We start from the raw sequence: 16,491 nt of genomic DNA, 5'->3' as shown, positions 1-16,491 counted from the left end.
GATCTTAAAAAAAAATTAAAAACTGAACTCAATTTTTTTGAAAACCATAGGACATTTTTAAAGATGTCTTTAAATATAAAACAAAACTAAAATTATGGTGATATTAACTACTTATAAAAGTATTCGGATTTAGTTACTTTTTTATAAAAATAAAAGATTCCAGTTTATAACCAAATCAAAATCAAAAGAAAAAATGTCAAAAATAAAAACATCAACACGCGTCCATGTTTCAACTTTGATGTGGAAAAGCACAAACCTTGGGTTGTACAACCCAAGGTCGGCCTGCAAAAAGAGCAGCCCACATTTTTTGTTTTCCATTTTTATTTGTTCCCTCGTATTCGTATTGGAGACAGATTGGATCGATGTCACCAGTAAACATAGTCTGTCTTACATTACATCAGCCAAACACCTCATCATTAACCGAACCAAAAATCCCGAGATAATACAAGTCGATGAAGAATGTTCGGATTTCCATGGGCCCAAGTTCCACCACTAGCTTTTCAGGATCAACCCCACCTCCCCTAACTATCTCCCTCTCAGATCCACCTTTCACTTTCCAAGCAAGCTTCTTCCTCTCCATCTCGCCTCTTTCTTGATTACCCGACAGATTCATCTCTGTTACCTTCCTTATCTGAGAAACACACACACACACACACAGAAATCAAATGGACAACAAAACAATCACATTTAAAACCAACTTATGGATATACCTTCCTATCTGGGAACAGCTTCTTCAACTCCACACTTGCCACTACAGAGTAATCTTTGTCTTCCCCCACCTTTCAATCCATATAACAAACGCCCCGCCAGTTTATAATCATAACTAAACATTTCATGAGAAAAAAAAAAAAAACTTGGAACAGTCTGGTAAAACCTCGTATAGATGAGCCAAACGAAGGAGTGCTTTTCCACTTTCAAGCTCCTGCAATCATCAAATACAATACAAATCAACTTAATCATGGTATGAATAGCCCCAATGAACAAACAACTAGTCCACCAAGTATAATGATTATATATATATTATACCTGTAGAGTTATAATAGCTGTGTTGTTTGGCAAGCTATAGGATGCATCAATCATCGAGAAGGATGATACATGATCATTTTTCCAATCACTTCCATCCTGCAACAAATATATATATATATATATATATAATAAAGATCAGGGCTGTATATTTATTTACAAAAAAAAAAATGAAAACACAAACAAACAAAAGATCAGTTAACCTGTTGTGCAAATGCCACAAGGAGTGGAGAATAAATTTCTTGACCAAATGTGCGACGCCACTTGGCTCCATCTCCTACTGGATCCATTCTAATATAATATTTTCCTTGGATCTGGAAAACAAGATAAAACAAGGAAAGAGTGCACGTTATGTTGATTAGAGTTCATATGTTTAACTACTCGACTCCATCATTGATGGGACATATTGTAATGAAGCATAATGATTACCATCAGGCCCTCGCAATCATTCAGGACACACACTGTCTCATTTAGCACCTCACCAACACCTTTCACGTCATCATATAATAGCCTCCTATTATATTACAAAGAAAGCAAATTATAATATATATATATATATATATATATATATATATATATATATATATATATATGTTTGAATGAGACTGATACCTATGAAGCATTAGTTCTATTTGACCATCTACTAAACTAGAGCCACCTACTGCACGATCCACCAACACTGAGAGTTCCATACTTCCATCCTCAACATAAGCTCCAAGATTTATCTAACCAAATCATTTTATTACATTAACATAAAACACACTACAATGATGACATGTGAACACGTACTGGGTAATAATTTCCAGCAACTGGTTCATTCACTTGCAGCTCCCAATCTGTTCTGAAATCACGAACCTGCAAAACAGTAAATTTTATCATGTGAGAGACACGTATTAGAGTACAGAAACAGCCATCTATAAAATATATACCCTTTTAATGAAGTCTCTCCCGTTAGAATCTGTATAGAATGTTTTGTTTGTCTTCAAGGCACTTGTGATCTGAGTTGTTATTTCTTTCCCAACACCATCATCTATAGGGATAGGTCCAATCTGGTAGTACCAAATCATAAGATATGTAATTAGAGAATACACACACACACACACACACACACACTACACTAAATCAAAAGGGAATAAAATTCTTACGATAAACTCAACTTCAGCATGTTCCTTCTCCTTGTATACACGGGTGACCTGATATATCCAGGAGTTTAACTGTTGGTGCACTTCATCCATTAGTGGGCCCCTTACGATAGTAAAAGCTTTCTGTAACGAAAGAAATCGTTAGTCACTTGCAACAGTAGTGGATAACTACCCCAAAAGAGTATGGTTTACCTGCCCTTGAGATTTTATTGGAAATGTGGCATTAGGACGGAAGATATAAGCTCCAGAAGCCTTCAAAAATTAGGAACAACATCAGAAAATGAACAAAATTCATGTAACTAACTTCACACACACATTCTAGTTGAGAAATTGAATATACCTGGTCTGTCCCATTATAACCAGAATAGTAGCTGTACGAGTGTTCCATGGCTCCTTCAACCTTCAACCATGTGCCAAAAAAGAGAATGTCTATCAAGCTGAAAAAATTAAATAGTTGGATTTAAGGAATTAATTTATAGTTACCAAGCTTCTTTTATTTGTATAACGTATAAGCTTTCCCTCGTCTGTAGCATAATGCAGCTTCAAATTTCCTCCACCAACAACTACAGTTTCATCACTAATATTGTCTGATGTCAGCACTGTTGACATTGTTAAACTTTTATCTGTTGATCATCAGTACACGTGTCATATGATATGATCCTTGACATTAAGATTTCCAAATTTGAACAAAACATTCAAAGAGTTGACCTGCGTGTTTTGCATTGGAGATGATGTAGGTGTTGAAACCAAGAGGTGGTAAAGATGCTGTAAATCCAAGCCAATATTTGGGTGTATTGCTTGGAGTTTTACCAAGATATGCTTTAACATGGTACTTTCTCATGTTTAAAGAGGCATTAAATATAGGAAGCAGCTGTGATTCTATTTCTCTTCCATTTGAATCCAGAACAATCAACTCATTGGAGGAAACCTGTAGCATTTTATGAATCAAGTCAATAAAATTAATATTATAGAATCGAAACTAAAGTCAAATAAATGGGACTGAAACAAACTCACAGGAATTCGGACCACTTCTTCTCTATTCCATCCTAGGGGGTTGTAGACAACTACCACCTATAAATAAATATAACAAGGCTTGACATTATACTCAGAATCTAGACATGAAATAAATCAGAAAATCGAGAAGAGCATTATGCTCACCAAACTATTTCCATTAGCCAAAACAGCTTCTGAGGGAGGACAGTAACTTATGTTAAGGAGAGGACACTGAAATATCAAAATTAGTTACCACTAACTAAATTAGCTATTGGGCAAATCTTTAATCAAAATCAGAAGTTGCATAAGATTACTTGGTGAAACGTGCCAACTGAATTTTTACTTGATCTTGATGATGTTAAAAATGCTAATGATGAAGCTACTACTTCCTCAGCCTGCAGTGTTAATAAATATCATTCATCATTTCATGTTTGGTTTTATAAGTTGATGAATCTGTAGTGTAAGGTGTAGCTACCTGTGCATAGCCCATTGAGATACGCATTGCATAATCAGAAGCCACATGCTGTCTTTGTGTACCACTAACTGCATCATGATGTTGAGCAATTGCTAGAGCATCGGCCAGGGCATCTGTATTTGGTCCAGAATTGTTCCTCCCTTTGTAAAATTCTAACTGTCTTGCAGCCTGAATTGAATTTGTAAATTGTAGCAGGTGAGTGATTGTTTAAACTTTAAAACAAGTATTAGTAACTTACCAAATGGTAACCGCTCATTGTCCTCACATAACCTTTAAAAGCTGGCCTGCTAGTGAAGTATCCTGTCCAGTACGTATTTTCTTTATCTGCATATCTAAAAGTTTTGATTTCATCTTTTAGGACACAATCACAATCACAATCACAATCACAATCACATTCACAACATAGAGGAAAGGGTATTCATTTACTTACGGGAAGAAGTCATCAGTTTTCAGAGGCCATGTTTCATCGGCTGCATGTTTCGCATCTGTGTAAATGGATGGGGTAGAATACAGTGCATTCACACGCCCATCCTTAACAATACCAATAAAACAATTATTAATTAATAATAACTTTAATCTAACAGAAAATAACAGATGAAAAGAAAGGCAAATACCAGGTTAACATAATGAATGAATTTGTCCATCTGTCTGAACCATGAAACTGCATATTGATACCGGAAATCGGTTCCCATGGCCCACATTATATGGTTTGTCCTTGTTACATTAGCCTGAAATATAATTAGGATTTAGAAGAGACATAGCTCCTTATTATTTTATATATACCTACATACAAAGTTTCATGTCACACCTTATACCTGAGCCATGGCTGCAGCCACAAAATCATTTACCCGCTCTTCAACATTGTAGTCAAACAGGAGAACATCATCCTATTATATAATAGAATTAGTATTACTATTTAGTAAGAAAAACAAAATAACCCTACAATACATACAAATCAAATATCACACAACACAGTGACAGTGACAGTGTTTTATGTTTTTACCTGAATAGGAGGAGATACATCATTTATTTCAAATGTGAAACCATCTGGGGGATCATAATGTCTGGGAAATATACCAGTAAATAACTGCAAGTTGGTCGTTGAGAAAGATTTTTCAACAGTTCGCAATAATTTACTTAAATATGTTATGTTTTGTGTGCACACCTGTGAAGATGAACCAAGAGACTTAGAACCCTGCCATACAACCTCAAGAGTCTTGTCAATTTTCCTCTTAGCCCTATCTTGATAATCCATTCGAGCAAAAAAGAGAGAGTCAAATCCCACCTGTAATAAAATGTTTTATGTAGTAATCCAAATTTGACCTAATTTAAGTATGTCCCTCAGTCTTTTCTGAAACAATTATAACGAGATTGAACAGAAATATAAACATGAAATATTAAGGGGGAAGATCAAAGTCCATACCTCGGCACCCAACAAGTAAGCTTGAACAGAAGAGTGGCCGAAAGGATCGATCTGCCAACCAACTCGAGGTTTTTGACCAAATTCCCGTTGTATAAACATGTGTCCCAAAGTTGTTTGATCGATCAAGTCAATGTAATGTGGTGTTGCCTCGTCGTGCATGCACATACCCCCATTTCTTGAAACAGCAATTAATTAAGTAGGGTTAAGAACAAGTACAATACAATGTTTCTTTGATACAACAGATTCAATATTTAACGTAGTCAACAGACATGAATTCAAGTTGACCAGTGTTGACGAGCTCCTTGACTTTAGTCTTGAGCAGTTCGCTCTGCTGGTTCCACCACCGCTGGAAGAATGCCTGGGAAAAAACAGATGAATCTCTAATTTTGTAGATAGAATAGAAAGGTTTCTATGTGGAATTGGAATTGGTAGTACATACTAGATAAGAAGTCAATTGAACAGCAACGAGAGCTAACCATTTCAACGTAGATGAACTTGCGATTCTTGTCATCGAGCAAAGCTGAAATCACGGAGTCTAACACGTTCTGGACACAGGCACCCTGTAACAATTTACCAAGAAATGAATGAAATCGACCACTTGTTAATGCTATGCAGCGATCAATATGCATTCGCACACAGAGAAAGAAAAAAGGGAGTTGATGGTACCCCTACCCGAATGGAATTATTAGCACCGGTGTAGTATTGATCGACGGTCTTCAGCCAGCCAACGTCGTCATGAGAGTGGGGTACCAAATGAACATTGATCTTTTCAGCCTGGGTGCTTTGAGAAGTATCATACACCATATACTTGCACTCCCCGCCCAAAAAGCAGAGGAACACTACTAAAGCTGAAATATCGAGCAACGGCTTCATCATCTTCGCTTCCCCCATTGATGTCCTGTCTATTGCGGATCTGTGAAGGTTTGGTTTGGAGGGATGGTTTGTAAGATCATCACAGAGAAAATCGACCCCCAAAACGATAAGAACAAATGCCTCTTGTGAGTGACTCGGTCTTCCCGTGCAGTATTAATATTGGTAGATGTAGACAGCTGCCCGGCTTAAGTGACAACTGAGAATTTCTTATCCGAAATCATTAATTAAAGGGGTAAAGCTAACGTTTACCATGGTCCAGGATGTTGCTAAATTGATACTTCTTAAATATTTTAGAAAATAATTTTTGGACTAAGAGAGTAAAATTATATGGAAAAATAGAAAAAATCTTAAAAATCAAATAGAATGTCTATATAGAAAAACAATACAAATTCAACTAATAAAAAATCCTAAAATCAACCTATAATAAATTATTTATAATTTTTTTTTGAAAAACAATACAAATTCAACAAATAAAAAAATCTTAAAAATCAAATAGGATGTTTATATGGAAAAATAGGGTGTGTTATTGATTTGTTTCATTCTCTTTATTTCTAAAAGGAGAAGATATATTATTATGGTTATAATTAAAATATTAATAAATATATGTTATTAAAATAAATATATTCTTGTTAGTAATTTTAAATTAATAATTTTTATACTAATTTATTATAAAACATTCTAATTATTTTAAATAAATGATGAACATTATCAAACATGGTTGTACGAAATTACTTTGATAATGGATTTATGAGTATCAAATAATAGATCTTATATTATTTTATTTAAAGTCATATCATCTTAATAGTCGTTACCCGTGAAAATAAAAATAAACTCAATTTAGATAGACATATTTTATGTGATATTATTTCAATGAAATACATCCATAGTTGTATATGAATTTGGAATACGATGTAGGTTTTATATTTAACATGTTATTTATATCTTTATTATTTTTATTGAATTTTAAAACTATCTTTTGATAAATGTTTTAAATTTAATATTATACTTAAACTTTTAAACTTTCTAATTTATTTTAAACCATCTATTTTGAGGAAAAAATTATTATTATAAAACATAAACTTTAATTTTTTTTTAAATTTGATATTTTTATTTAGATCTTATATTTAAACTTTTTAACTATTTAGAAAAAATAGGTTTTGAATATATTATAAAAGTTATGTTTTGAATTTAACATCATATTTAGATTAAAAAACTAATTATATTATAGTGAGAATAAATAATTAATATTGAAATTACAATAATACTGGATTTAATCTAACAATTTAAAAAGAAGTTGGAAGATTGGGGGTTTCAAATGTAACGACGTAAATTTTCAACCAAATTTTTCATTTTTAAAACATAATAAAACACATGTCTCATTTCCTCAAAAATCACAAGTACTAATTTATCAACACATATTTCAAAATTGTTTATTACAAATTTAGGATCCTCCAAAAACATATCTCTAGTGCAGATGTGTATACAATCAAGCTGGTGCCTTCCCGCGATCCTGAGAAGTACCGGAAACACATAACACGTAACACCGTAAGCACGAAGCTTAGTGAGTTCCCCAAAATACCACACACATCAAATTAGCCACTCGAGGCTAACTCAAATATGACCCTCCGGTCAATGTGTCTCAGTGGAGACCATCCGGTCCCACAACTCGGGTGGACCCTCTGGTCCTAACTCAGTAAGCTCATAATAATAATACTCAGCATAAATCACAAAGACATAATGCAGAATATCACTATACACAAGTAAGCACATAAGACACCTCGGTCACACCTAGATATCACTCATGGTAAGTATAGTGAGAAGACGCATCTCGTAAGAATCGGATAACCTCGAACTCGAATCACCGGTCTACCCTCCGCCTAACACATACGATAATTATCCCTTGTTGAGTTGAAAAACTCTTAGATCGATTAGATCTTCAACAGATTAAACAATAAAATCAAATAAACACAGAGAACACAACATGGAATCAAATAATGCTGAATGATTCAAACGTAGTCACGCCTCAGCAGAGCTCGACAAAGAACTTCCACTGTAGAGGCGAGCTAGGGTTTCGTAGTACAACTCAAAACAATAATTATCAAAAGCGCGCATTACAAAGGCTGCATGCATGCACCTTATATACTAAACCCTAAATAAAACAATCACAGTTGGACAGGCCCAAACTGGATAGCAAAACTGGGCTAAGGACCGAGCCCATGACGCAACACTATAAAACCCAACAATCTCCCCCTTTGCGTCGAATGAGGCGAGAGATTATTTCTGTTGAGTAGCTTTCACCGTCTTCACAACTTTGAACAGCCTAGGAATAATAGCAAGAAGTGTCTGCCGAAACTGAATGTACCATCGTAGCATGTCAGTAAACAACTTCTTGTCAGCTGCAGAATTCTGATTGCACTTGTGGATTATCTCCAAAATATGCTCCAAGCAAGCAGTTGAGAATAGGTGCTTATCACAAAGAGCGAAGATACATTTTTGCTTTTCACCCCTGACGAACATCACAGTGTGAAATTGGAGATCGATTTTACCCTTGACCATGACATTCACATTGCCAATCCTGCCAGAAGGTTTGATCGTTGGACGCTTGTGAATGGCAGAGGCGATTTCTTGGTCCATCTTCACTACTTCATGAATGTAGCAAACAAGCATTCGCTTGATATGGTCTATTATCGGCTGATACTCCTGAGGATTGGACAGCAGAATGTTGTTGAGGAGTATCCAGTCGTGAGGGTTAAGGTTCGGTAGATCAGCCAGGGAAAAGTTATGAACCGAGCCTTCAGAGCCTCGAGTCACTTTGAATTTGACATTGACAAATTTCCCAGCTGAATAAGGCTTCAGCACCTTGACAGTAGTGATTTTCTTTGAGCTCCATGTCAGGTACTGTGGCTGAGCGAATTCCAGATAAAACTCCAACAGATCCCGATCTACCTTCGGGTCTAGAGAAGGAATGGTAACAGTGGAGTTGAAGCAATGAAAGATAAATGCCTTTCGAGTGATTGGCATATCAAATTGATCGTCCTTCGAGTTTTCAAGGCCGAACGACATTACAAGTTCGAGCCAATGAGTACTCGGTTCATCTATAGCTTTTCTCTGGAGCGAAGTAATGGTCCATTCAGGAAAGAGCAACTTCTTTTTCTCCAAGAGCTCCTTTTCTTTTTGCTTCTTTTCAAGCTCTACCGATTCCCTCATAAGCTTTTCTTCAAGCTCCTTATCAGTCGGTTTTGTTTTCTGAAAAGGGTTAGTGGGATCTGCTCTGAAAATATCTTCAATATCATCATCATCATTTTCATCATCTTCTCCAATTTTCTTCTTCTTTTTATCCCTTTTGCTGACCGAAGCTACATTAACCTTCGGTGCAGCTGTTGATTTGGGTTCGGGAGGAGGTTGAGTATTGACCTTTTCCTTTTCCTTTTCTCCCTCTTGTTTCGGCTGGACAGAAGTCACCGAAACACCCTCTATCCGACTTAGGATATCCAACGCAGGTCTGAGTTTTTCAGCCAAATGGCGTCTAATGGATATGGTCAGAATTGAGCCGTGAGCATCAAGAAGATGTAAGAGGATGGAATGAACGTCTCCCACGGAGCTTCGAATTATTTCCCTCTCAGACTTCAAATCATTAAGCTCGGTTGTGGCAGAACGAAGCTTAAGATTTTGAATTTTGAGCTGAGATGTGCGTTTGTCAAGCTCATCCATAATTCGATTTTCAACAGCCAGTTCGGCTTCCAACTGAGTTAAACGCTCCTTGACATTATCATGAAGATTCTCATTGGCAGCTTCAATGGCCTGTCGAGCGACCTCAAGATTAGCCCTTTCGGTTTGAAGAGACCGCTGGAGATTCTCAACCGAAGCATTCACTGTCTGAGCGTTCTTTTGAGCGGCAACCTGCAATGAATCTAGGAATAAGTTAGCCTCATAAATTAGTTTTTCGACTTTTGCGGTCGCCTCTTTGCATTCTTTAGATGAGGCCTCAACAGCAAGCGAGGCCTTCTAACATTGGGAAGTGGAGGCATCAATGGCCTTTGCTGCAGCGGAGAGAGATGCATCGTGCTCTTTGACAACAGAAGAAAATAATGTCTTGAGAGCAGCTTCGGAGTAAGACCCAGCTGAAGAAGAGGAAAGAAGATGATCAAGTTTGTCAGTAACAACCTTTAAATGGCGCTTGGTAACAGGTGCATCGTCATCGTCATCACTTTGAACACGGTAGGGACTGAAGTAAGTAGAATCAAACTCCAAGTCCTCACCGCCAAGAACAGTGTTGGTTTCGGTAGATGGGGTTGGTGATTGTGGTTCGGTTGTTACTGGAGGTTCGGTAGTGACAGGGGGTTTGGTTGTGATTGGAGGTTCGGGTGTTGAAGAACGAGCCCCTGTATCAGATACGTTGGTTCGAACTCCAGTAGTGGTGGTAGTAGTGGACTCAGTGAAGATGGGTGTAGGAATGGGAATAGTAGAGGATGGTTGAGATGTAATGATAGGAAAAATCGGAGGGATGGAGACAGGAATAGAAATCAGTGGAGGAGAAGGAGCATGGGACCGAACGGGTACCTCTGGTGTAGGCGAACGTGGTGGTGTATTACCACGAACCAAACCTTCATCCTCTGAGCTTTCGCTGTCAGATGCGCTTGGAGGATTCGTTGGTTGATTAGGAGGTACATACTCTGAATCAGAATCACTTGATGATTGGAGAATAAGCCGACGAGTAGGTTTCTTGGCTTTCTTCACTTTAGGCTGAGCTGGCGCTGCTTTCTCCAACTTTCGCTTCCTAGGGGTTTGAACTTTAGAGACTTGGCCCCCCTTATCCCCCTTTTTCACTTCTGGCTTTTTGCCTCTTTTCGCAGGTATGTCTGCGTCTTCGATTGATTTTACCATATCAGCAGTGAGTTCCCTTGGACCAGAGGAGGGAAGCTTCTTGTATTCCTGAATAATTTTGCTTGAAGGAGGCACAGACGCATACATCGACTCAGGAATGGAGCCAGTGAAAACGAATTTTGAGGCATGAGTAACGATGATGTTGGTAGTGTGAAATGTAGCGATGGAAGAGAGCATGGAGTCTGCCATGATTGGAACATGAAACCGATCCGTTATCCACTGAGTAACAATAGTCCAGAATCGAGCACATGAAATTTCGGTGTGGCGAGATGAAGATGATAAACTCTGAATCAGTTGATGCCATAGAACCGTTCCAAAATCTAGATTAAGACCGTGGTACACACCATAAAGAAGAGACATGAAGTACTTACTCGCACCGTCAGAACCAGCACTTCTTTCAGAAAGCCCTTTGAAGAGTAGTATGAAGAGGCCATTCCATTGAGGAGGAAGGCAGGACTTTTTGAACCTAGTTACGGTCGTTAGGGTTTCAGTATAACCCATGTTGTAGAACATTGAGAAGAGTTGGCCTGTGGCAATAGAATCAGGATTAACCATGGAGTCTTCGATTGCAAGCCCTAGAAGAGTACAGAAACGATTCTTTGAGATTGAAGCTTTTTGATTGAGAATATCGAAGAAAATTTTGTCTGTCCCTTTGTCATATGTTGCAGACGAGTAGATTTGAGAGAGACAAGACATCGGAACAACTTTAACTGTGGTTAGGGCTTTGACGAGTGGGGAATACTTCAGACATTCCACCACTTGATACATGTACGTATCATAAAGAAAAGGAGAGATATCGATCAGCAGGTTCTGATTAGGCTTGATCGCAAGAAGAGTGGAGCATGCAGTAGTCTCTTGAACTGATGATGATTCTGCCATTGATGAAGCTTGTTGAGGAAGAATATGAACAGTGAGAAATTGATCGCCTGCGTTTGCTCTAGTGAATAGAAGTGTGGTAAGGAACAGTCGCAGTGAAAATGGTCCTTATATACGATCTTGGAGAGAGAACAATCGTAAGTGATGATTGCTGAAATCTTGGAAACGGCTGCTGAAAAGGCGTGATTTTGACAACTTGCATCCCCGATAAAGTAGAGATGACGCATGCTGACCAAATCAAATTTTGGCGCCTTTTAATCTTATCCTCAATTCAAATCGTTAGCCGTTTCAACTTCCTGCTGAGTCATCGAATCAATCTTCAATAAAAAGCGATTACCATAAGATTCAAAAGGCGTTACACCAAATCGTCGCTTTTAATTTCGAAACCATCTGCATTAACTTGTTAAGAACTGAACAAGACCTCTTTGAGATTATAGAATGTGATTGCATAAGGGTGTAAATGAGAAAGAAATAAAGCAAAGTGTTTGTGGGAAGGTGTGATGTCTATAAAGACATAAAGCAATTGATCCCGAGCATGAATCTCTTCCTTCAAAGTCAAGAGAGACTTCAAAGTGCTTGTGTGGCTTCCCGTTGAATAACGATCAAGTACTTGTTAAGAAGCATTGAAAGGCATCTTTTTAATTAAGGTTATAATGGGTGGCTTTCGCTTCAATGCATGATTTCGATACTTGATATAAGATCGAAACATAACAAAGTACTTGTGAGACCAATGTGGCCTGTTAAACAAGTAGGTAGGGAACGTATTCAGTGACTTGTTGACAAATGTTGACAGGAAATCTAAAAAAATAAAATTGGATTCTTTTGGAAGAAATAGTCTTGGTGAAAAACAATTTCATAAAGATCTCGCAGAAATAAAATTTGAGATTTCCTAAGGTGACAAATAATAGCTAGAACTTCGAAGAGTACACCGTTAATTTATTATGGGAGTTGGACTTTGGGTTTCACTTGATTCGTGGTGGACAAATCAAAGATCATTAACACAGAACTTGTGTAACCATAAACCTCAGTGGTTATTTCTTAGAGTCTCAAGGGTTACATAATATGATACGAACCATGATGGAGAAAAATAAGATGGGTAAGAGAACCGAATGTGCCTCTGCTAGAAAAAGTGACAAAGCAGAAAACTCTTAACTCAATTTGAGAAGAGTAAGGCAGCTCATGATTAGAGTAAATGGGACAGCCTGATTGGTAAGACAAGATTTTTATGTATCAAGTCATTAAGGCTTTACTCAAAATCGTTCGAGGCTTTGGTCAACATACAGCAGCATGCTTCTAGGGACACTTAGCTAGTACATAGTTTGAGATTGATACCTGCCCCAGCTGCACTAGTGAAAGATATTCTTGTACACAGAGAAACGAAAGAGAATATTTTTGGATTTTTAAAAAATATACTGAAAAAGAATTAAAAAACAGAAAGAAAATATTTTTGGATTTTATATAATATAGAAGAAATGCACACAGGAACTTGCTGGAAAAGAGTATACATACTATACAACCGAAACCATAAGATAGAAAGTAGAGGCGAAACGAGCCCGGCGAAACCGAACCCGAAATGGACCGAGCGTTCGGGGTATTTCGGTTCCTAGAAATGGACCGAACCCAAAATGGACCGAACCCGAAATGGACCGAACGTTCGCTCTATTTCGCTTCTAACTTTTATTGAAACGTTGGAGATTTTGGTACGGATTCAGCTTCCATCATTCCTAAGCCTTGCAGTATTTTATTAAAACTTGCTTCAGGCAAGGCCTTAGTGAAGATGTCAGCCAATTGATCAGTGGTTCTTACAAAATGAATTTCAACGTTACCATCTTCCACATGATCTTTGATAAAATGATACCTCAGTGCTATGTGTTTTGTTTTTGAGTGTTGCACTGGGTTGTGACAAATCCTAATTGCGCTTTCAGAATCACAATATAGAGGGATTTTCTTCTTATTCAGGCCGAAGTCACGAAGTTGACTTTGTATCCAGATGACCTGAGATGTGCATGATGCTGCGGCAATGTATTCTGCTTCGGCAGTGGAGAGAGATACACATGTTTGTTTCTTCGATTGCCAGCTTACGAGTTTGCCATCCAGAAATTGACATCCTCCAGTGGTACTCTTCCGGTCGAGTCCACATCCCCCAAGATCAGCATCTGAAAATGCTTGAACAAAGAACCCTGATTTGGCTGGGTACCACAACCCGAGAGACGTAGTTCGTTTCAGATACCGAAAGATATTCTTTACTGCCAGTAGATGAGGTTCGCGTGGATTTGCTTGAAACCTGGCACAATAACAAACAGAGAACATTATATATGGCCGACTAGCAGTTAGATACATCAGAGACCCAATCATTTGACGATAAAAGAGTCATGTCAGCGGTCGGTTTGTCCAGGGAAGGCGTTAACTTTGTGCCGAACGCCATAGGAACCTTCACTTTTGAATCTCCCATCATACCAAACTTGGCAAGCAATGTCTTCGTGTAGGCCTCTTGATTAATGAAAATGCCTTCTGGTCCCTGTCTTATATTCAGACCAAGGAAAAAGTTAATAGGACCCATTGAACTCATTTCAAATTTAGTTTCCATCAGCTTCCTGAACTCAGCAGTTAAGCTTGGATTTGTGGAGCCGAAGATGATGTCATCAACATAAATTTGAACGATCATAAGGTGGTTACCCTCTTTCTTACGAAAGAAGGTTGGGTCAACCGAACCTTGTTTAAATTTGGACATTTTCAAAAATCTAGTTAGAGTTTCATACCAGGCCCGTGGAGCTTGTTTGAGACCATAGACTGCCTTGTCCAAGATGTAGTAGTGATCTGGATAATTTTCGTTTACAAAGCCCTGAGGTTGCTCTACATACACGGTTTCTTCCAGTTCCCCGTTCAAGAAGGCGCACTTTACATCCATTTGAAAGACTTCAAAGTTTTTGTGTGCAGCATAGGCGAGAAATATACGAACCGATTCTAGCCTTGCCACTGGAGCGAAGGTCTCTTCATAATCTATTCCCTCCTCTTGACAATAACCTTTCACAACCAGCCTTGCCTTGTTGCGTATCACATTCCTTTCTTTATCCATCTTATTTCTGAACACCCATTTTAATCCGACCACAGAAGCATCTTTTAGTGTTGGAATCAGTCTCCACACTCTATTTCGTTCAAATTCATGTAATTCATCCTGGATTGCTTGCACCCAATCAGAGTGATCAAGTGCTGTCTTGACTGTTTTCGGTTCAACTTTAGAGATGAAGGAATTAAACATGCAAAATTCTACTTTAGAGAAGAGTGCTGTTCGTTTCTCTTTTAGTTGAGAGCGTGGGAGAACTTTTTCTGTGGAATCACCAATAACTTGTGACTGGGGATGATCTTTGGTCCATTTGATGAGTGGAGGATAATTGGGATCGTATGAGGGATCCAGTTCAGCATTCACTTCTACTTCACACTTCGACTGAGTGTCATCATCGTTTGTGTTCGTCTTCTCCCCCTCGAATGATGATACCTCCTCAGTCGCAGGATTAGAGTTCTTTACTTCGAAAGATGAGACTTCATCAGTTTCAGGATCAGAATTTTCCGTTTGGACTAGACTTTCGGTTGTAGAATTCTCCCCCTGGAATTTTGGATCTTGATTGGGAAGATCAGACCAACCCTCCCCCTGAGACTGAGAGTAATCCTTTTGAGGGTCACTCGTGTCTGATCTGCCGGATTCCATAGGTTGTTCTTCTTCCATATTCGCTGCAGCGTCATCGATTATCTTCTTCAAGTTATCTACCTTGTTGTCTGCAGCTTTGGATTCAGAGAGAATAGCCTTTTCGGGCTCATCAAACAGCAGCATGTATTGTTCAAATAGGTTTGAAATAGGTATTGTAACCTGACAAGAGTTTGGAAATATGTCCCCAGCAGAACCTTCGGTGGTTTTGAGCCTCTTGACGTAATTATCATCGAATGTAACATAATAGGTCTCCTCGATTTTCTTTGATCGTTTGTTGAGAACCCTATATGCTTTGGAGGTTAAGGAATAACCTAGAAAGATTCCCTCATCTGCTTTCACATCAAACTTATTTCGGTGCTCCTTTGAATTAAAGATGAAGCACCTTGAACCGAACACATGAAAGAACTTGACATTTGGCTTTCGGTTGTTTAAGATCTCATAAGGAGTGATTGAAAAACGTTTGTTGAGATAAGATCTATTCTGTGTAAAGAAAGCAGCAGCAATGGCATCAGCCCAAAAATACAGAGGTAGTGAAGCGAAGCTCAGCATTGTTCGGGCTGCTTCACTCAGAGAGCGGTTTCGCCTTTCGACAATGTCGTTCTGTTGTGGAGTGTATGGGGCCGAGAACTTGTGAGTTGTCCCTTTTTCTGCAAGAAACTCTTCGAATTATTTGTTCTTAAACTCCAACCCATTGTCACTTCTTATGTTACGAACAACCTTTCTCAACTGGACTTCGACCTGCTTGATGAAGAGCTTTAGTTTAGGGGTGGCCTCTGATTTCTGTTTTAAAAAGAATACACTGGTGAATCGGGAGAAGTCATCTACAATGACAAGTATATACTTGTTGCCCCCAACACTTTCGATTGAAGATAGACCACACAAATCAATATGAAGTAATTCAAGTGGTTCAATTATTTTTGTGTTGACGCGAGAAGGATGACTCTGTCGACTTTGCTTCCCCATTTCACATGCAGCACAGAGGTGTTCTTTATCGAATTTCAGAACAGGAAGACCCCGAACATGATCTCCAAGCACCAATTTGTTGATGTCTTTAAAATTCAGATGGGAGAGTCTTCGGTGCCAAAGCCAGCTTTCA

The 16,491-nt window shown here is 38.2% G+C and overlaps 1 protein-coding gene across 2 annotated transcripts; it reads right to left on the bottom strand.

The window, feature by feature from the left end:
- Positions 1-225: 225 nt before the first annotated feature.
- LOC145109595 (alpha-mannosidase At3g26720-like) lies at positions 226-6,073 on the bottom strand. Of its 2 annotated transcripts, none has more exons than XM_079046790.1 (28): positions 5,729-6,073; positions 5,533-5,616; positions 5,326-5,414; positions 5,057-5,231; positions 4,799-4,918; positions 4,637-4,720; positions 4,449-4,520; positions 4,248-4,361; positions 4,064-4,164; positions 3,872-3,965; positions 3,634-3,801; positions 3,473-3,553; positions 3,324-3,389; positions 3,180-3,236; positions 2,874-3,093; positions 2,649-2,788; positions 2,506-2,565; positions 2,358-2,417; positions 2,169-2,288; positions 1,953-2,072; positions 1,813-1,878; positions 1,636-1,748; positions 1,453-1,537; positions 1,227-1,337; positions 1,027-1,122; positions 875-922; positions 711-779; positions 226-631 (listed from the first exon to the last, which is right to left on the bottom strand). In XM_079046790.1, the coding sequence occupies exons 1-28, from the start codon at positions 5,945-5,947 to the stop codon at positions 398-400; spliced, it is 3,066 nt and encodes a 1,021-aa protein (XP_078902916.1). In that variant the 5' UTR covers positions 5,948-6,073; the 3' UTR covers positions 226-397. The 2 variants fall into 2 exon arrangements, with proteins under 2 accessions (XP_078902916.1, XP_078902915.1); XM_079046789.1 differs by having other exon boundaries at positions 5,496-5,616; positions 5,729-5,868.
- Between the last annotated feature and the right edge of the window lie 10,418 nt (positions 6,074-16,491).

This window comes from Lactuca virosa, chromosome 4, assembly GCF_052849685.1.
Source record: "Lactuca virosa cultivar CGN04683 chromosome 4, Lactuca_virosa_CGN04683_v6, whole genome shotgun sequence".
NCBI classification, from domain to species: domain Eukaryota; kingdom Viridiplantae; phylum Streptophyta; class Magnoliopsida; order Asterales; family Asteraceae; genus Lactuca; species Lactuca virosa.
This window is presented reverse-complemented; position numbering and strand designations above follow the sequence as displayed.